Here is a 19825-nt window from a genome sequence, read left to right as displayed (position 1 = left end):
TGCAGCTCTCTTCCCAGAAGCCAAGGTGTCCAGGGCTTGACTTTGGAAGGTGCTGAGCACTGTGCTGAGCCATGAGGGACTGCAGTGTGGGCTTAGCTTTAAGGATCAGAGGATTGGTTTGGTTGGAAAAGACTTCTGAGGGTCACTGAGTCCAGCCATGGCCTGGAGAAGAGGAGGCTGAGGGGAGAGCTTCCTGCTCTCTACAGCCTGTAGAGCAGGGGAGGCTCAGGCTGGACACCAGAGGAAGCTCTGCACAGTGAGGGCTGTGAGCCACTGGAGGAGGTTGGCCAGGGAGGTGGTGGAGGCTCCACCACAGTCAGACTCCACATGGCCCTGAGCAGCCTGATCTGGTTGGGGATGTCCCTGCTGAGTTGGACAGGAGTTGGAGGGTCCCTTCCAACCCTGAGAGCAGGCTGGAGCCAGGTGGGGGTTGGTCTCCTCTCCCCAGGCACAAGTGGCAGGAGGCAATGGCCTCAGCTGGCACCAGGGGAGGCTTAGGCTGGAGAGGAGGAGAAGCTTCTGGACTGAGAGGGTTCTCAGATGCTGCAACAGGGCTGCTTGGGGAGGTGGCTGAGTGCCCATCCCTGCAGGTGTTTGCAGTGCCAGAGCACAGTGCCACACAACATTAGGGGCTGGGAAGGACCTCCAGAGATCATCCAGCCCAACCCCCCTGCCAGAGCAGCACTCAGGGCACTCTGCACAGGGATGCATCCAGCTGGGGCTGGAAAGGCTCCAGAGCAGACTCCACAACCTCCCTGGGCAGCCTGTGGTGCTGAGGGACACCAGAGCTACATCATGGCTGGGCTGGATGACCTGAAAGAGCTTCCTGTGCTTCCCTGATCAAGCTTCAGGAGGCCCCTGCTGAGCCCTGGGCTCAGGCTGGCTAAGGCCCACAGCACTCAGAGCAGTTCAGAGCTGCACTGCACTCCAGCTCTGGGCTCCTCAGCTCAAGAAGGACATTGAGAGACTGGAAGGTGTCCAGAGAAGGGCAAGAAAGCTGGGGAGGGGTCTGGAGCACAGCCCTGTGAGGAGAGGCTGAGGGAGCTGGGGTTGCTTAGCCTGGAGAAGAGGAGGCTCAGGGGAGACCTCATTGCCCTCTACAACTACCTGCAGGGAGGTTGGAGCCAGGTGGGGGTTGGTCTCTTCTCCCAGGCAAGCAGCACCAGAACAAGAGGACACAGTCTCAAGCTGTGCCAGGGGAGGTTGAGGCTGGAGGGGAGGAAGAAATTCTTCCCAGAGAGAGTTGTTGGCCCTTGGGATGTGCTGCCCAGGGAGGTGGTGGAGTCCCCATCCCTGGAGGTGTTTAGGCAGAGCCTGGATGAGGCCCTTGGAGCCACGGCTGAGTTGATCAGATGGTGCTGGGTGAGAGGTTGGACTGGATGATCCCTGAGGTCTTTTCCAACCTGCTTCATTCTGTGCTCTGATGAGGCTGTGCCACAGCAGGGCAGCTCAGCCTGAGCCCAGGGCAGATGATGCTCAGCCTGAGCCATCTCCACCAGCCCAGAGGATGACAAATGGCTCAGTGTGGACCCTGCTCCATGCACACAGATGGTTTGGCAGCTGCTCAGGGCAACCACTCCAGCAGATCTGTCAGGGCTCTTCAGGACACATCCTGCAGTGTCTGGGTGAGGGCTGAGGAGCCTCATTAGCACTAAGAGCTCTTAGGAGCATTCAGGAAGCTTCCTGAGCTCCCTCTGAATCTCTTTCATCTGCAGGCTCTCTCAGCCCACCTCCAAACAGAGACCTGGCCCTGGAGGGGACCCACATCCTCCTCACCTCTGGAACAGCAGAGGTGGCTGTGGGCAAGGAGGGAAGGGTCAGAGTGCTCTGCAGCCTGTCCAGAAGGAGCTGGAGCAAAGCCACTGCCTGGGGCTGGAATATCCATCAGCTCCTCACCATTCCCAGCCAATATGGAACAGGTCTGAATCAGCCACACTGACAAGGAAGTAACTGCAGGGACAGCCAAGCCCTGGGTGACATTTGTTTGCATAGCTGAAGGGCTTCAGGGAAAGCATTCAGCTCCAAATGCTTTCATCCCCAGCCAAGGGCATGCTCTGAGGAGAGCAGCAATGGCCACTGCCAGCCCAGAGGGCCACCAGGCCCTGGCCTGCATCCAAAGCAGTGTGACCAGCAGGGAGAGTGAGGGGACTCTGCCCCTCTGGCTCTGCTCTGCTCAGCCCCCACCTGCAGCACTGCCCCCAGCACAAGGAGGACCTGGAGCTGCTGGAGAGGCTCCAGAGGAGGCCACCAAGGTATCACAGTCTCACAGTATAGCTTAGGTTGGAAAGGACCTCGAGGATCATCGAGTCCAAGCTGTCACCACAGACCTCATGACCAGACCATGGCTCCAAGTGCCACATCCAATCCCCTCTTGAACACCTCCAGGGATGGGGACTCCACCACCTCCCTGGGCAGCACATTCCAATGGCTAACAACTCTCTCTGGGAATAACTTTCTCCTCACCTCCAGCCTGAACCTCCCCTGGCACAGCTTGAGACTGTGTCCTCTTGTTCTGGTGCTGCTTGCCTGGGAGAAGAGACCAACCCCCACCTGGCCACAACCACCCCTCAGGTAGTTGTAGAGGGCAAGAAGGTCTCTCCTGAGCCTCCTCTTCTCCAGGCTAAGCAACCCCAGCTCCCTCAGCCTCTCCTCACAGGGCTGTGCTCCAGACCCCTCCTCAGCTTTGTTGCCCTTCTCTGGACACCTTCAAGTCTCTCAATGTCCTTCTTGAACTGAGGAGCCCAGAACTGGACACAGGACTCAAGGTGTGGCCTAACCAGTGCTGAGCACAGGGCACAAGGACTTCCCTGCTCCTGCTGGCCACACTCTTCCTGCTGCAGGCCAGGATGCCCTTGGCCTTCCTGGCCCCCTGGGCACACTGCTGGCTCACGTTCAGGCAGCTGTCAGTCAGCACCCCCAGGTCCCTCTCTGTTTGGCAGCTCTCAGCCACTCTGCCCCCAGCCTGTAGCTCTGCCTGGGGTTGCTGTGGCAAAAGTGCAGCTCCTGGCACTTGGACTTGTTGAATGCCATCCTGTTGGCCCCTGCCCATCTGTGCAGCCTGGCAAGGTCCCTCTGCAGAGCCCTTCTGCCCTCTAACTGACCAACATCTGCTCCCAGCTTGCTGTCAGCTGCACATTTGCTGATGACTGACTCAATGCCCTCCTCCAGATCATCAATGAAGATGTTAAGGAGCACAGGGCCCAGCACTGATCCCTGGGGCACACCACTGGTGCCTGGCTGCCAGCTGGCTGTGGCACCATTCACCACCACTCTCTGGGCTCAGCCTCCAGCCAGTTCCTAACCCAGCTCAGAGAGCTGCTGTCCCAGCCAGGGGCTGACAGCTTGGCCAGGAGTTTGCTGTGGGGGATGGTGGCAAAGGCCTTGCTGCAGTCCAGGCAGACCACATCCACAGCCTGGCCCACACCCACCAGGCAGTCCCCTGGGCATGGAAGGAGATCAGGTTGCTCAGGCAGGACCTGCCCCTCCTAAATCCATGCTGGCTGGGCCTGAGCCCTTGGCCATCCTGTAAGTGCTGTGTGATTGCACTCAAGATGATCTGCTCCATCACTTTCCCTGGCACTGAGGTCAGGCTGCCAGGCCTGGAGTCTCCAGGTTCCTCCATCCAACCCTTCTTGTGGATTGGGACCACATTGGCCAGTTTCAGTCACCTGGGACCTCTCTGGTGAGCCAGGACTGGAGGGAAATGATGGAGAGGGGCTTGGACAAGGTGATCAGAGGGCTGCAGAACCTCCCCTGTGGGGCCAGGCTGGGAGAGCTGGGGCTGGAAAAGGCTCCAGGGAAACCTCAGAGCAGCCTGCAGGGGCTCCAGGAGAGCTGGGGAGGGACTTTGGGCAAGGGCTGGGAGTGCCAGGGTGAGGAACAATGGCTTTGAGCTGGGAGAGGAGAGACTGAGAGTGGAGATGAGGAAGGAATTCATTGCAGTGAGGCTGGGGAGAGCCTGGCACAGGCTGCCCAGGGAGGCTGTGTTCAAGGGGAGGCCTTCTGGTGCTGAACATTCCCAGGGAGGAGGACATCCACAACCTCCCCTGGGCAACCTGCAGGTTGCCCAGGGGAGGTTGTGGATGTCCTCCTCCCTGGAGGTGCTGAAGGCCAGGCTGGATGAGGCCCTGAGCAAGCTGTGCTGGTGGGAGCTGTCCCTGCCCCCCAGCTCCTGACTTCAGCAGCACTCTCTGCTGCTCAGCTGGTGGCCACCACCATCATCCTCAGCAGCTCTGTGTTTGCCTTGACTCCATTTGAAGCAGCTGAAGGGGGAAGAGAAGCCAACTGGTCAGCTCTGAGTGCTGGCCAAGGGCTGGCTGCTATTTCCTGGGGCTGCCAACCCCAGGGGCACAGCCACAAAGGGCTTGGAAAGGACCTCTCAAGAGATTCACAGAAGGGTTGGGAGGGAGCTTCAAGCTCAGCCAGCTCCAAGCTCCCACCTCCCACCAGCACAGCTTGCTCAGGGCCTCATCCAGCCTGGATTTAAACACTTCCAGGGAGGGGGAAGGACATCCAGAAGCTCCCTGGGCAACCTGGCAGGGGGTTGGACTCAGGGGAGCTGCTGGAGAGGCTCCAGAGGAGGCCACAGAGATGATCAGAGGGCTGCAGAACCTCCGCTGTGAGGGGCAGGATGGGAGGGTTGGGGCTGTGCAGCCTGGAGGAGGCTCCAGGGAGACCTCAGAGCAGCCTGAAGGGGCTTCAGGAGAGCTGGGGAGGAACTCTGGCCAAGGGCTGGGAGTGCCAGGATGAGGAAGAATGGCTTTGAGCTGGGAGAGGAGAGACTGAGAGTGGAGATGAGGAAGGAATTCATTGCAGTGAGGCTGGGGAGAGCCTGGCACAGGCTGCCCAGGGAGGGTCCAGAGGAGGCCACAAAGGTGATCAAGGGGCTGCAGCACCTCTGCTGTGAGGACTTGGACCTGCTGGAGAGGGTCCAGATGAGGCCACAAAGGTGGTCAAGGGGCTGCAGCACCTCTGCTGGAAGAGTTGAACTTGTTCAGCCTGGAGAAGGCTCCTGGGAGACCTCAGAGCAGCCTTCCAGTATCTGAAGTGGGCTACAGGAGGGCTGGGGAGGAACTTCCCCCAAGGGCTGGGAGTGCCAGGAGCAGAGGCAATGGTTTGAAAGTGGAGCAGGGCAGAGTCAGGTTGGACACCAGGAGGAAGCTCTGCACAGGGAGGCTGGGGAGACCCTGGCACAGGCCTCAGCCCTGGAGATCAGACTCCATGTGGCCCTGGGCAGCCTGCTCTGGCTGGAGCTGTCCCTGCTGCCTGCAGGGGGATGGACAGGAGGCCCTTGGGGGGTCCCTTCCAGCCCAGTGCCCTCTGTGGCTCCATTCTATCATTTCTCAGCTTCCCTGTGGCCAACTCTGTCAGCCCAGGCTGCTGCAGATGATTCACCTGCTGGGAGGCTGGGGGGGGAGGAAAAGCAGAGGGAGAAGATCAAATAAAGCAAGGGAAGCTCCCTGGGAAGTTCCTGAGCTTTGCCTTCCCCCAGCTCCTGAGCTGCAGGATGCAACACCCTCACCCCCCTCACCCAGCACTGCCCTCCCTGCATGCAGCTGGCAGCCTCAGGAGCAGGCAGCCCTCAGGGGCAGGCAGCCTTCAGTCCTCAGGGGCAGACAGCCCTCTCTCAGGGGCAGGCAGCCCTCCTCAGGGGCAGGCAGCCTTCAGTCCTCAGGGGCAGACAGCTCTCCTCAGGAGCAGGCAGCCCTCTCTCAGGGGCAGACAGCCCTCCTCAGGAGCAGGCAGCCCTCTCTCAGGGGCAGGCAGCCCTCTCTCAGGGGCAGACAGCCCTCCTCAGGAGCAGGCAGCCCTCTCTCAGGAGCAGGCAGCCCTCTCTCAGGGGCAGACAGCCCTCCTCAGGAGCAGGCAGCCCTCTCTCAGGGGCAGGCAGCCCTCCCTCAGGAGCAGGCAGCCCTCTCTCAGGGGCAGACAGCCCTCCTCAGGAGCAGGCAGCCCTCTCTCAGGGGCAGACAGCCCTCCTCAGGAGCAGGCAGCCCTCTCTCAGGAGCAGGCAGCCCTCTCTCAGGAGCAGGCAGCCCTCTCTCAGGGGCAGGCAGCCCTCCCTCAGGAGCAGGCAGCCCTCTCTCAGGGGCAGACAGCCCTCCCTCAGGGGCAGGCAGCCCTCTCTCAGGGGCAGACAGCCCTCCTCAGGAGCAGGCAGCCTTCAGTCCTCAGGGGCAGACAGCCCTCTCTCAGGGGCAGGCAACTCTCCTCAGGAGCAGGCAGCCCTCTCTCAGGAGCAGACAGCCCTCTCTCAGGGGCAGGCAGCCCTCCCTCAGGGGCAGGCAGCCCTCTCTCAGGGGCAGGCAGCCCTCCCTCAGGGGCAGGCAGCCCTCTCTCAGGAGCAGGCAGCCCTCTCTCAGGGGCAGGCAACTCTCCTCAGGAGCAGGCAGCCCTCTCTCAGGGGCAGGCAGCCCTCTCTCAGGGGCAGGCAACTCTCCTCAGGGGCAGGCAGCCCTCTCTCAGGGGCAGGCAGCCCTCCTCAGGGGCAGGCAGCCCTCTCTCAGGGGCAGGCAGCTCTCCCTCAGGGGCAGGCAGCCCTCCCTCAGGAGCAGGCAGCCCTCTCTCAGGGGCAGGCAGCCCTCCTCAGGAGCAGACAGCCCTCTCTCAGGGGCAGGCAGCCCTCCCTCAGGAGCAGGCAGCCCTCCTCTGAGGCAGACAGCCCTCTCTCAGGGGCAGGCAGCCCTCCTCTGAGGCAGACAGCCCTCCCTCAGGGGCAGGCAGCCCTCCTCTGGAGCAGGCAGCCCTCCTCTGGAGCAGGCAGCCCTCCTCTGGAGCAGGCAGCCCTGCCCATTTCCTGAGCCCCAGCCCCCTCTCCAAACAGGCTGCAGGTCTCCCTCCCAGCTCTTGCTCAGCAGGAGCTGCTGGGCAGATGGAGAGGCTCCCAGGGACCCAGCCCAGAGGAGCCCAAGTGCTGGCCCAGTGACTGCCTCTTGTTTGTCTGCCCAGCTCCTGAGCTCCACAAACAGCTCCTGGCTACCACCCCAGGGCTGCACAAGAGGAGAGTGCCAGGGATTAGTCCCCCCAGGCAGCACTGACACAAATACAGCAGCTCTGGCTGCCCTCAGGCCCCAGAGTCCCCTGGCAGCAGGGCTGAGGCTGCCGGGCTGAGGCTGCAGGGCTGAGGCTGCAGGGCCTCCTCTCACCCCCCCAAGCCTAGAACACCATCTCCCAGCTCACTCTGTGCAGCCTGGCAGCCAGGCTCCACCTCATTTTCGACAGCAGGACCTGCAGGAGCAGCCACAGGCACCCAGAGCAAAGCTGCAGGACCACAGCCACCCCCAGGGCCCTGGGGGAGGGCAGCTCCTCAGCCAGGCACAGCCCCCAGGCACAGCCCCAGGTACAGCCCCCAGGTACAGCCCCCAGGCCCAGCCCCCAGGCACAGCCCCCAGGCACAGCCCCCAGGCCCAGCCCCCAGGCCAGCAGCCAGCTGCCCCGGGGCAGAGGGAGAGCCCAGGGTGCTGGGAGCTGCTGGGGCAGCACCTGCAGGCTGGGGAGCAGGGCTTGGCTGCCCTGGCAGTGTGTGGCTGGGCTGCCAGGCTGCTGAGGGACCTGAGCTGCCTGCAGGGAGCCAGCCTCCCAGCCTCCAGCAGCTCCAGACCCCCCCAGGCAGATGCCTGCTGCCCCTGCAGGGGACAACAGCATGGCCTCAGCTCCTGCTCCTCCACCTGGCCTGAGAGGAGCAGCTTTCTTCCTGGGAGGCACTGCAAGGGGTGCCCCAGAGGAGCTGGGGATGCCTCAGCCCTGGCAGTGGCTCAGATCAAGGGGGGCTGAGGCCTTGGGCAGCCTGGGCTGGGAGCTGTGCACCCAGGCTGGGTGGAACTGGGGGGGCTTTGAGGCCCTTCCCAACTCAAACTGCTCTAAGGTGCCAGGGAAACACTAAGAGGTGAGGGGGAGATGGGGTGGGGATGGTTGAGGGGCAGAGCTGGGGGGAGATCAAGTGCCAGGGGCTGCACTTTGGCCACAGCAACCCCAGGCAGAGCTACAGGCTGGGGGCAGAGTGGCTGAGAGCAGCCAGGCAGAGAGGGACCTGGGGGTGCTGATTGACAGCTGCCTGAACAGGAGCCAGCAGTGTGCCCAGGGGGCCAAGAAGGCCAAGGGCATCCTGGCCTGCAGCAGGAAGAGTGTGGCCAGCAGGAGCAGGGAGGTCCTTGTGCCCTGTGCTCAGCACTGCTGAGGCCACACCTTGAGTCCTGTGTCCAGTTCTGGGCTCCTCAGGTTAGGAAGGATGTGGGAGGTGGCTGAGTGCCCATCCCTGCAGGTGTTTGCAGTGCCAGAGCACAGCCACACAACATTAGGGGCTGGGAGGGACCTCCAGAGATCATCCAGCCCAACCCCCTGCCAGAGCAGCACTCAGGGCACTCTGCACAGGGATGCATCCAGCTGGGGCTGGAAAGGCTCCAGAGCAGACTCCACAACCTCCCTGGGCAGCCTGTGGTGCTGAGGGACACCAGAGCTACATCATGGCTGGGCTGGATGACCTGAAAGAGCTTCCTGTGCTTCCCTGATCAAGCTTCAGGAGGCCCCTGCTGAGCCCTGGGCTCAGGCTGGCTAAGGCCCACAGCACTCAGAGCAGTTCAGAGCTGCTCTGCACTCCAGCTCTGGGCTCCTCAGCTCAAGAAGGACATTGAGAGACTGGAAGGTGTCCAGAGAAGGGCAACAAAGCTGGGGAGGGGTCTGGAGCACAGCCCTGTGAGGAGAGGCTGAGGGAGCTGGGGTTGCTTAGCCTGGAGAAGAGGAGGCTCAGGGGAGACCTTCTTGCTCTCTGCAACTCCCTGCAGGGAGGTTGGAGCCAGGTGGGGGTTGGGCTCTTCTGCCAGGCAGCCAGCAGCAGAACAAGAGGACACAGTCTCAAGCTGTGCAAGGGGAGGTTCAGGCTGGAGGTGAGGAGAAAGTTCTTCCCAGAGAGAGTTGTTGGTCATTGGGATGTGCTGCCCAGGGAGGTGGTGGAGTCCCCATCCCTGGAGGTGTTCAGGAGGGGATTGGATGTGGCACTGGGAGCCATGGGTTAGTCATGAGGTCTGTGGTGACAGCTTGGACTTGATGAGCTTTGAGGCCTCTTCCAACCTTGGTGATACTGTGATTCTGGGGGCTGGGCTGGGGGGGATGGGGAGGATAGGTTGGAGGGGGGGATAGGTTGGGGAGAGGATAGGTTGGGGGGAGGATAGGTTGGGGGAAGACAGCTTGTGGGGGGGAAAGACTGGGGGGAAGGACAGGTTGGAGGGGGAATAGGTTGGGGGAAGGGAATAGGTTGGGGGGAGGATAGGTTGGGGGGGAGGGAATAGTTTGGGGGGATAGGTTGGGGGGGAATAGGTTGGGTGGGAGGATAGGTTGGGGAGACTGATAGGTTGGGGGGGATAGGTTGGGGGGGATAGGTTGGGGGGGGAGGGAATAGGTTGGGGGGAGGGAATAGGTTGGGGGGAATAGGTTGGGGGGAGGATAGGTTGGGGGTGATAAGTTGGGGGAGTATAGGTTGGAGGGGGGGAATAGGTTGGGGGTGATAGGCTTAGGAGACCCCAAGGGTTCCCGGCCCGGAGCAGGGCTGCTCAGCACACTCACCATCGCAAAGCCTGAGAGCAGAGCAGAGGTCCTGCTGGAGGCTTTCAGCTTGGCCCTGCTGAGGTAGAGCTTCCTCCAGGAGAGGGCCTGCACGGAGTGGTGGTTGGAGGTGACCAGCTCCAGGTAGCTGCGCCGCACCCAGTCCCGGTAGTCCATGCCCTTGGCGCCCGGCTCCGAGCAGCAGGCGGGGGGGGAGGGATCCACCGGCACGTTCAGCTCAGAGCTCATGGTGGGAGAGCTGCTGAGGGGGCAGGAGGGGCAGGGTCAGGAGCAGGCAGAGGCAGCACAGGCAAGCTGAGCCCCCCCCTGTGATGGCTCAGCCCAGCCCCCCCTCAACCACGGCTCAGCTAACCCGGCGCGGAGCGGCGGTGCGGGGCAGCGGGGGGGGGGAGGCTCAGCACAGGGAGGGGAGGAGGCTGTGTGGCTGAGGGGACATGGGGGGGGGTGTGGATGCCCCCTCCCTGGGCCATGGCACCTGGGGACACCGTTCAGTGGCCATGGTGGGTGGAGGGTTGGAGCCTGAGAGGCTTTGTCCAGCTGGAACAGTTCTGTGCTGCTGGAGGGGGTTGGTGGCAGTGGCTCAGCAGCAGGGGCAGGGCTGGGAGCTCTGGGCAGGCTGAGACAGCTGAAGGCTGTGAGGCCACTCAGTGAGACTTGGGCAGGCTGGGAGCTGGGCACAGAGGAACCTGCTGAGGCTCAGCAAGGAGGAGAGCAGAGTCCTGCAGCTGGGCAGCAAGAAAAACCTGCAGCAGGCTGGGAGGGGATCTGCTGGAGAGCAGCCCCCAGGAGAAGGAGCTGGGAGTGCTGATGGGCAGCAAGCTCTGCATGGGGCAGCAATGTGCCCTGGGGGACAAGAAGGCCAAGGGGGTCCTGGGGGGCATGCAGAGGAGTGTGGCCAGCAGGGCCAGGGAGGTTCTCCTCCCCCTCTACTCTGTCTTGGTGAGACCACAGCTGGAATATTGTGTCCAGTTTGGGGCTCCCCAGCTCAAGAGAGACAGAGACCTGCTGGAGAGAGGCTGCAGGGATGACTTGAACATCTCTGCTATGAAAGAAGGCTGAGAGCCCTGGGGCTGTTTGGTCTGGAGAAGAGGAGGCTGAGAGGAGGGAGACCTTATCAATGTCTATCAGTATCTGAGGGGTGGGTGGCAGGATGAAGGTGCCAAGCTCTCTGTGGTGGTGCCCTGTGACAGGACAAGGACCAACAGGGACAAGCTGGAACCCAGGAGGTTCCACCTCAACATGAGGAAAAGCTTTGGTGTGAGGGTGCTGGAGGCCTGGAGCAGGGCTGAAGAGCTGAGGGCTGGGGGTCAGGAGGGAGGGGACAGGGCCAGGCTCTGCTCACTGTGCCCTGGGATAGGCCAAGGGGCAATGGATGGAAACTGCAGCACAGGAGGTTCCACCTCAGCAGGAGGAGGAACTTCTTCCCTGTGAGGCTCCCAGAGGCCTGGAGCAGGCTGCCCAGAGAGGTTGTGGAGTCTCCTTCCCTGGAGCCTTTCCAGCCCCATCTGGATGTGTTCCTGTGTGCCCTGTGCTGGATTCTCTGCTCCTGCTCTGGCAGGGGGCTTGGACTGGATGATCTCTTTGGGTCCCTTCCAACCCCTAACCTCCTGGGATCTTGTGAACTGCTTCAGCTGCAGCTCACATTGGCCAGCAAGGTGGTGATGGACCAAATGCCACCAGCACACTTGCAGGGCACAGGGCAGAGGAAGGACCTTCCCCAGGTGCTCAAAAGGATCATGAGGAGTAGGAAAGATGAGAGAGTACAGCCAGGGACTGCTCCAGCAGGGAGCAGGGAGGCTGAGCAGCACCCAGCTGGGGCTCTCAGAGCTGGCATCTCGACCTTCTCTCCTCCCTGCCAAGAGGAGGTTTGCTTGACATAAAGACACTCTGCAGACAGGGAACCAGCTTGGAACTGGGGCTTAGGTTCACAGTGCCTCATGGAGCAGCATCTCCTCAGGGTAGCAGCAGCAGCAGCTTGCACATTCAGGGAGTCACTTTTTGCTCTTTGGGAAGCAGTTTTTCCCCAGCTGGGCTTGGAGAGGCCCAGCTCTGGCCAGCCCCTCCCCAGCAGTGCCAGAGCTGGATGCCCTGCAGGGCCAAATGGACTTCCCAGGCTTCTGCAGGGGAAAGTGGAATTTCCCCAGCTGCTCACACTCCACATAGGAGCAGATGTTGGTCAGTTAGAGGGCAGAAGGGCTCTGCAGAGGGACCTTGCCAGGCTGGGCAGATGGGCAGAGGCCAACAGGATGGCATTCAACAAGTCCAAGTGCCAGGGGCTGCACTTTGGGCACAGCAACCCCAGGCAGAGCTACAGGCTGGGGGCAGAGTGGCTGAGAGCTGCCAAACGGAGAGGGACCTGGGGGTGCTGACTGACAGCTGCCTGAACATGAGCCAGCAGTGTGCCCAGGGAGCCAAGAAGGCCAAGGGCATCCTGGCCTGCAGCAGGAAGAGTGTGGCCAGCAGGAGCAGGGAAGTCCTTGTGCCCTGTGCTCAGCACTGCTTAGGCCACACCTTGAGTCCTGTGTCCAGTTCTGGGCCCCTCAGTTCAAGAAGGACATCAAAACACTTGAAGGTGTCCAGAGAAGGGCAAGAAAGCTGGGGAGGGGTCTGGAGCACAGCCCTGTGAGGAGAGGCTGAGGGAGCTGGGGTTGCTTAGCCTGGAGAAGAGGAGGCTCAGGGGAGACCTTCTTGCTCTCTCCAACTCCCTGCAGGGAGGTTGTAGCCAGGTGGGGGTTGGTCTCTTCTCCCAGGCACCCAGCACCAGAACAAGAGGACACAGTCTCAAGCTGTGCCAGGGGAGGTTTAGGCTGGAGGGGAGGAGGAAGTTCTTCACCAAGCGAGTCGTTAGCCATTGGGATGTGCTGCCCAGAGAGGTGGTGGAGTCCCCATCCCTGGAGGTGTTCCAGAGGGGATTGGATGTGGCACTTGGTGCCATGGTCTGGTCATGAGGTCTGTGGTGACAGCTTGGACTCGATGATCCTCGAGGTCCTTTCCAACCTAAGTTATACTGTGATACATCTCAGCCACACCTGAGCAGGAAGCCTGCTCCCCTGCTTCCACTGCTGCCTGGCAGCACAGGCAAAGGAAAAGACAATGCCAAAGGGAAAGGAAAGCTGCTTTCCAGGCAGCTCCAGCAGCTTCAGATTCAAGAGACTGGAGCAGGTCCAGAGGAGGGCAAGGAAGCTGGGGAAAGGTCTGGAGAAGAGGGCTGGGGAGGAGCAGCTGAGGGAGCTGGGGGTGTTCAGTCTGGAGCAGAGGAGGCTGAGGGAGACCTCATTGCTCTCTGCAGCTCCCTGAGGGGAGGCTGGAGCCAGGGGGGGGGCTGGGCTCTGCTCCCTAGGATCAGGTGATAGAAGAAGAGGAACTGGCCTGAAATTGTGCCTGGGGAGGCTGAGGTTGGAGAGGAGGAACAATTTCTTTGGTGCCAGAGTGGTCAGGGATTGGCACAGGCTGCCCAGGGAGGTGGTGGAGTCCCCATGCCTGGAGGGGTTCCAGAAAGGAGTGGCCAGGGTTTAGTAGCCATGGTGGGGCTGAGCTGATGTTGGACTGGATGAGCTTGGAGAGGTTTTCCAAGCAAACAACTGTGTGATTCTGGAAGCACTCAGCCTTTGCTGGGGAGGAGCAGCTGAGGGAGCAGGGGGTGTTCAGCCTGGAGGAGAGGAGGCTGAAGGAGACCTCATTGCTCTCTGCAGCTCCCTGAGAGGAGGCTGGGGCCAGGTGGGGGATGAAGTGATGGGACAAGAGGAAATGCCCTGAAGTTGCCCCAGGGGAGGTTTAGGTTGGACATGAGGGAACATTTCTCTCCCCAAAGGATTGCTAAGCCTCAGAACAGGCTGCCCAGGGCAGTGATGGAGTCCCCATCCCCAGAGGGGTTTCAGAGCCACAGAGATGTGGTGCTGAGGGCCATGGTCGAGTGGTGCCCTGGCAGTGCTGGGTTGGGATCAATGATCTAAAAGCTCTTTTCCAACTCAAACTATCCCATCATTGTAAGAGGTCCCACTGAAAGAGGGGAGCAAGCAGCCAGACTCCTTCAGGTGCTGAATGCTTGCATCAGGTCCCAGCCACCCTCTCCCCACAGCACCACGCAGCCAGGCTGCTGCCACAGAGCCCTGGGGAGCTCCCCAGGCACAGGAGCTGAATTCACCACAGGCTTGGAGCAGAGATTTCCCTCCTCTGACAAGCATCTGAGCCTGGCTGCTCAGCTCAGCCCAGCCCTGGTGAGAAGGGAACCCACAAGCTCCCTGCTGAATCCTCCCACTCAGCTCTGCCGCCGACCACCGCCGCCGCCGCGCCGGGCTGGCAGCCAGAGCGGAGCTGCACCCCCGGGGACCCTGCTGGCTAGCAGCACTCCCCAGCTCCTCCTCCTCCTCTCAGATGCATGCCCAGAATCACACCTGGTGCGCTGCTAATGAGCCCCAGCACCACACCTCAAGGTCAAGGGCACCTTGCTGCTCCTGGAGGAGCCCCAGCCCTGCCCGCGGGCAGGCAGCTCCCGGTGCCAGCAGCCCCCGCGGTGCCAGCAGCCCCCAGAGCCTGGGGAGCAGGCAAGCTCTGAGGGAAGTGGCAGAGATTACAAAGCACACCAACTGCCCACAGCTCTGAGCCCGTGACAGAGCTGCTCCAGACACAACAACAGACTGCAGCAGCAGATAAAGCCTGGCAGCTCCGAGGCCGTTTGTGCCTCCTGTCTGTGCCCGGTGGGCTTCGCATGCCGCCCCCCTGCCCCCCAGGCGTGGCAAGGAGGGAGGCAGGAGCACCACGGTAACACAGGCATGGGCCTGCTGGAGTGAGCCCAGAGGAGGCCACAGAGGTGATCAGAGGGGCTGTGGGGCCAGGCTGGGAGAGCTGGGGCTGCTCAGCCTGGAGAAGAGAAGGCTGCAGGGAGACCTCAGAGCAACCTTCCAGCGCCTGAAGGGCTCCAGGGAGGCTGAGGAGGGACTGTTTAGAAGGGCTTGGAGTGACAGGATGAGGGGCAACGTGTGAGCCACTCCAGGTGCCCCTGCTCTGGCAGGGGGCTGGACTGGCTGATCTCTAGAGGTCCCTTCCAACCCCTGACATCCTGTGGTTCTGTGAAGCTGGAGCAGGGCAGATCCAGGTTGGGCATCAGGAGGAAGCTCTGCCCAGTGAGAGTGGTGAGGCCTTGCCCAGAGAGGTGCTGGAGAGGCATTCAAGATCAGACTTGCTGTGTCCCTGGGCAGCCTGCTCCAGTGGGAGATGTCCCTGTTGACTGCAGGGGGTTGGCCAAGGATGACCTTGGAGAGGCCCTTCCAGCCCAGTGCAAGCCATGAAGCTGTGAACACCTTGAAGGGTGGCAGCAAGAGCTCAAGGGAACAACTCCTGGGCAGTTTGTGGCCTCTGTTACATCCCCTGGGGGACGACACTGGGATGGCTCCAGACCTGCTCAGGAGTTCCAAATGGCTAAAAAGAGAAACAAAACTCCCCCCTCCCACAACAAAAACCCCAAACCCAAACAACCTAGAAGAACTTTCACAGGGGGAGAAAAACCACCAGAGCAGAACAGCAGGGAGAAACCTTCCCCCCCTGCCCCCACCCTCCAGAAAAGGCAAAAATCACCTATTTTAGAGAAAGAGGAGGGAAAACAAACCCTCTCCCTGCAAGGCACCAGGGAGGACAGGAGAGCAGCAGAGTTACCAAAGCTGTTTCCTGTGACAACATCCTGTGTGGATGCTGCACTGCACAGCCTGGGGGTGGCTCGGGAGGGCTTCGTCCTCAGCTTGGGCCAGGGGAGAGCCTCCACCCCCATCCCCACCCCCTCACAAAACACAAGAGGAAACTTCCAGCCCCCCTGGGGAGAAATTCCACTGCAAAGAGAAATGAGCTCAGAGGTTAGAGAGGAGAGCAAGAGGAGACCCAATCACATCTGCCTCTTAGCCTTAGAAAAACAAACTAAAAATACCAGGAGGCTGAATTTTCACTGGGGAGCAGCTCAGGGGATGGTCCCCGGCCAGGAAACAACTGCAGGAGCCCAGAGAACCATGCAACTCTGCCAGGGCTGGAAGGGAGCTCAAGGCTCAGCCAGCTCCAACCCCCTGCCATGGGCAGGGACACCTCACACCACAGCAGGTTGCTCACAGCCACCTCCAGCCTGGCTGCAAACACCTCCAGGCAGGAGGCTTCCACCACCTCCCTGGGCAGCCTGTGCCAGGCTCTCACCACCCTCATGGGGAACAACTTCTTCCTCACAGCCAAGCTCAATCTCCTCACTTCTAGTTCTGCTCCATCCCCCCCAGTCCTATCCCTCCCTGAGCCCCAGAGCAGAGGGGCAGGATCCTCTCCCTCCACCTCTGGCAATGGGCACAGCTCAGCTGCCCTTGGCCTTCTGGGCTGCCAGTGCCCATTGCTGGCTTCCTGTCCCAGGCTTGATTCCTGCCCCCCTCAGAGCTGTCCCAGACCCCTATCCCTCCCTGACACCCTCAAAAGTCCCTCCCCAGCTTGCCTGCAGCCCCCTGCAGATCCTGCAAGGCCCCAATGAGGTCTCCTGGGAGCCTTCTCCTCTCCAGCCTGCACAACCCCAACTCCCTCAGGCTGTCCTCACAGCAGAGCAGCTCCAGCCCTCTGCTCCTCCTCCTGGCCCTGCTCTGGACACCTTCCAGCCCCTCCAGATCCTTCCTGGCACAGAGGCTCCAGAACTGGAGACAGAAGCAGGCACTAGTCAGGCAAGACCTCACCCTGCTGGCTGTGGACATGGAGGGCCTGGCTGGAGGGCTCCAAGGGCTGCAACAGAAGACCAGAGAAGGATTTCACAGGGCTGTGCCTCCAGCAGCTTTTGCCCTGGGGACACTTTCCAGCCAGCCCTCATCTCCAGGGCAGAGCTCTTCTGCAGGCTTCATGCTCCTGCCCTGCAGTGCTCAAGGTTTAGGATGCTGGCTCTCACAGAAGTGACTCTTCTGCAGGGTTCTACCACCCAGGGCTGTTACATTTTGGGTGGAGAATTAGGACTCCCCCAGGAGACCTCAGCCCAGCAGCCAGCTCCAGCCGAGTCCATCCCAGCCAGCTCTTCACTGCCAGCCTGCACACCACTCGATCCTTCTGCAGAAGTGATCAGCTCCCAGTGATCAGCACCTCACAGAGAGGCTGTCCTGGCCTGCAGCACCTTCCCCCTGCCTCCCTGCAGCTGCCAGCCCACCCTGGGGGGATTTCTTCACAGCAGGGGACAGGCAGACAGACCCAGACTCGTGGATCCCCCTCCTGCTGCCAGCCTGCCCTGAAGCATGCCCCACAGGGAGCTCTCACTGCTCCTCTGCCTGCCTTGGGGACCCCCCTGTGGACCCAGGCTGCTGCCCCACCCCCCAGCCTGGTGTTGGTACCAGCTCCTTTCTCCCCAGTCCAGTTCAAGACCCTGCAGACCATGGCTAAGCCTAACCACAGGCCCTGCTGCTCCTTGCTCTGCAGACCCTCTCTGCTATGGGCAACTCCTTCTCAGGGTCTCTCCTGGCTCAGGACCTCCCCCAGCAGCACCCCCAGCACCCAGGCAGGATGTCACAGAACTGCTGAGGTTGGAAGGGACCTTTGTGATCATCGAGGCCATCCCAGAGCTCCAGTCCCACCGCTACCCCAAGTGGCTGTGAACAGCCTCACAGCAGCACCCCTCCAGCAGGGCATCAGCCCTGAGCACCACCACGGCTAGGATTCTACTCACTCCCCTGAGCACAGCGTTCCTCCTCCTCCTCCTCCTCCTTCCCAGCCACAATCAGCACAGCCTGGGCAGGATGTGACCCCCATGGTGAGGATGTCCCCTCCAACAGCATCCTCAGGATGAGATCCTCTCACAGCCAGGATCCTCCCCATGAAGGGAAGGGCCTCCAGCACGCCGGGGGTCGCCTGCGCCTCCCTAGGCAGGATGGGATCCACTGCCCCGCCCCGAGCTGGGATCCCTCTTCCAACAGCACCGTGGGTCAGGGGCATCCCCGCACTGGACCTTCTCCATGAGAAGATCCCTTGCTCAGGATAGGACCCCCGAGAGCTGCCCACCCTCTGCATCCCAGGGGAGTGCCAAAACAGCGCCAGGCAGGGTGGGACCCTCCGTCTGCTCACAGCGGACCCTGCCAGCACGTCCCCAGCACCGGGGGCTGGGAATTCCCCCCAGCGGGGCAGGATGAGGCCCGTACCCCCCACTCCAGGCAGGATAAGACCGCTTCTCCCCTCCCTCCCCAGCACCCCGGGCAGGGATTGCCTCCAGCCAAGCGGGATGAGCCCCTTCCTCCTGGAGCACCCCAGGCAGGATATGCTCCATCCATGCAGCATGAGCCCCCACATCCCAAACACTCGGACCGGATGGAGACCATTACCCCACCGGACGGGACCCACCTCCCCGGGCACGATGGAGCTCGTTATCCCTCAGCATAGCGCCCCGGGCAGGATGGAGCCCGTAACCCCCAAGCACAGGTCCCGGGCAGGATGGACCCCGTTACCCCCAAGCACAGATCCCCGGGCAGGATGGAGCCCGTTACCCCCAGGCACAGGTCCCCGGGCAGGATGGAGCCCGTTACCCCCAGGCACAGGTCCCCGGGCAGGATGGAGCCCGTTACCCCCAAGCACAGGTCCCCGGGCAGGATGGAGCCGGTTACTCCACAGCCCGGGACCTTGGGCAGGATGAAGCCCGTTACCCCACAGGACGGGACCCGGGACCCCGGGCAGGACGGACCCCCTTACCCCATAGGACAGGACCCGGGACCCCGGGCAGGACGGACCCCCTTACCCCATAGGGCAGAACCCGGGACCCCGGGCAGGACGGACCCCCTTACCCCATAGGACAGGACCCGGGACCCCGGGCAGGACGGACCCCCTTACCCCACAGGTCGGGCCCCAGCCCCCCGGGCAGGACGCGGCCCCCCCGGGTGCGGTCCGCAGCTCACCGCGCTGGCAGGCCGGGGCGGGCCGGGGCCGGGCCGGGCCGGGCCGTGTGGGGCGCGGCGCCCCGGGAGCTCCCGCCGCCGTTAGCCGGAGCCGCCTCCGCCGCTGCCAAGGCAACGCCGGGACCCCGCCACGTGACCCGCAGGAAATGGGGGGGGGCGGCGGAGGCCCCGCCCGCGCCACGTGACCGACGCCTCATTGGGCCACGGCGAGGCAAAGCCCCGCCCCCTCCGCGATGGGGCGGGGCCCCGGGGCCGGGGCGGGGCCATGGGGCGGCTGCCCCCGCCCTGCAGCGCCGGGCACGGGGGCCTGCGGCACGGGGGCCGGGGGCTTCGCTGGCCTCCTGCGCCACCGGGAGGGCTCCGGGGCCTTGCCGAACGGGGGAACGGACCCGGCCGTTACAGAAGGCGGCGATTCCCAGCTGAACCCAGCGCCTCCGCACCCCATCCAGCCCCGGGATGGGGTCCTGGGGTCCTGGAGAGGGCTGGGCTCCAGGAGGTGCTGCGGTCCTAGGGGGCTGTGGCCCTCTAGGGTCTTGCGGCTGTGTTTCGCGGCGGGGGCGCTCCTGCATCTGTGGGAGAAGACAACAGGTCTGCAGCTCCCAAAATTCATAGCCGGGGGGGGCGCGGGGGGAAACCTCTTCATCGATCAAAGTATTATTACTGGGTCTGCAGCTTGCATCTCTCCAGCCTGCCACAGAGGAGGTCTCGGTGCAGCGGGGTGGAAAGGTGCTTTTATTAGTGATTAATTACACAGCAAAAAGCCACCACTTACATAAGTCAGGAGACAGTGCTGGGCTCTGCTGAGGCGTGGAGGAGGCTCCTGGAGCGAGGGAGGGCTGAGGAAGCCAAGCTGCTGTCTACTGATCATCTATCTCCTGCACTCCTCCTCGACTGACTCAGCAGGAAATCCTGTCTAAACCCAGCAAAAGAGCGAGGAGAGGCTTGCAGGGAAGAGGAAGGAGCAGCTGCCCTGAAAAGGAGAGATAAAGAAAGAGCTCAAAGGTGTTATCACAGGGGAACCCCATCCTCAGAATTCACTTCTGCCTAGGGGAGGGGAAAGGCCAACAGAAAACAATCCCTAACTCCACACCCAACTGACAAGCAGTTGGTGACCCTGAGGGGTGACCCCGAGGGTGCTTTTCACCTCTGAGCTTGGTGAATCCCTCTGCGCAGTTTCAGCACCGACGCAGACGCTGCTGCCTCTGGGGGGCTCACAGGAAGGCAGGTGGAGATCAAACAGCAGCGAACTTCAGCTCCTGAGGACGAGCCTCCAGCAGAGGAAGGAGAGGGACTCCCCTCAGAGAGAATCCAGCTCAGGAACCCAACATAAGCAGGTCAAACTCCCTGGCGGTTCAAAGCCTTTCCGGCACTGCTGCTCCTTCGGTGCGGCC

At 62.1% G+C, this 19825-nt stretch overlaps 1 protein-coding gene across 3 annotated transcripts in view; it reads right to left on the bottom strand.

Annotated features, from left to right (window-relative positions):
• Positions 1-18490, bottom strand: part of ORAI2 (ORAI calcium release-activated calcium modulator 2) — a 28627-nt gene extending 10137 nt beyond the window's left edge. The window contains exons 1-2 of one of the 3 annotated variants that reach the window (XM_068165346.1): positions 18435-18490; positions 9559-9799 (exon numbers count right to left, since the gene is read on the bottom strand). In XM_068165346.1, coding sequence (XP_068021447.1) covers positions 9559-9786 — 228 coding nt within the window. In that variant the 5' untranslated portion in view covers positions 9787-9799; positions 18435-18490. Of the gene's footprint in view, positions 1-9558; positions 9800-18369 lie in introns of all 3 variants that reach the window. The other 2 variants (XM_068165347.1, XM_068165345.1) reach the window with 2 other exon arrangements.
• Positions 18491-19825: the final 1335 nt, after the last annotated feature.

This window comes from Melanerpes formicivorus, unplaced genomic scaffold, assembly GCF_026170545.1.
Source record: "Melanerpes formicivorus ecotype bairdi unplaced genomic scaffold, bMelFor1.0.p_v2 SCAF_88, whole genome shotgun sequence".
NCBI classification, from domain to species: domain Eukaryota; kingdom Metazoa; phylum Chordata; class Aves; order Piciformes; family Picidae; genus Melanerpes; species Melanerpes formicivorus.
The sequence above is the reverse complement of the archived record's forward strand: the minus strand, read 5'-3'. Positions and strand labels throughout refer to the sequence as shown.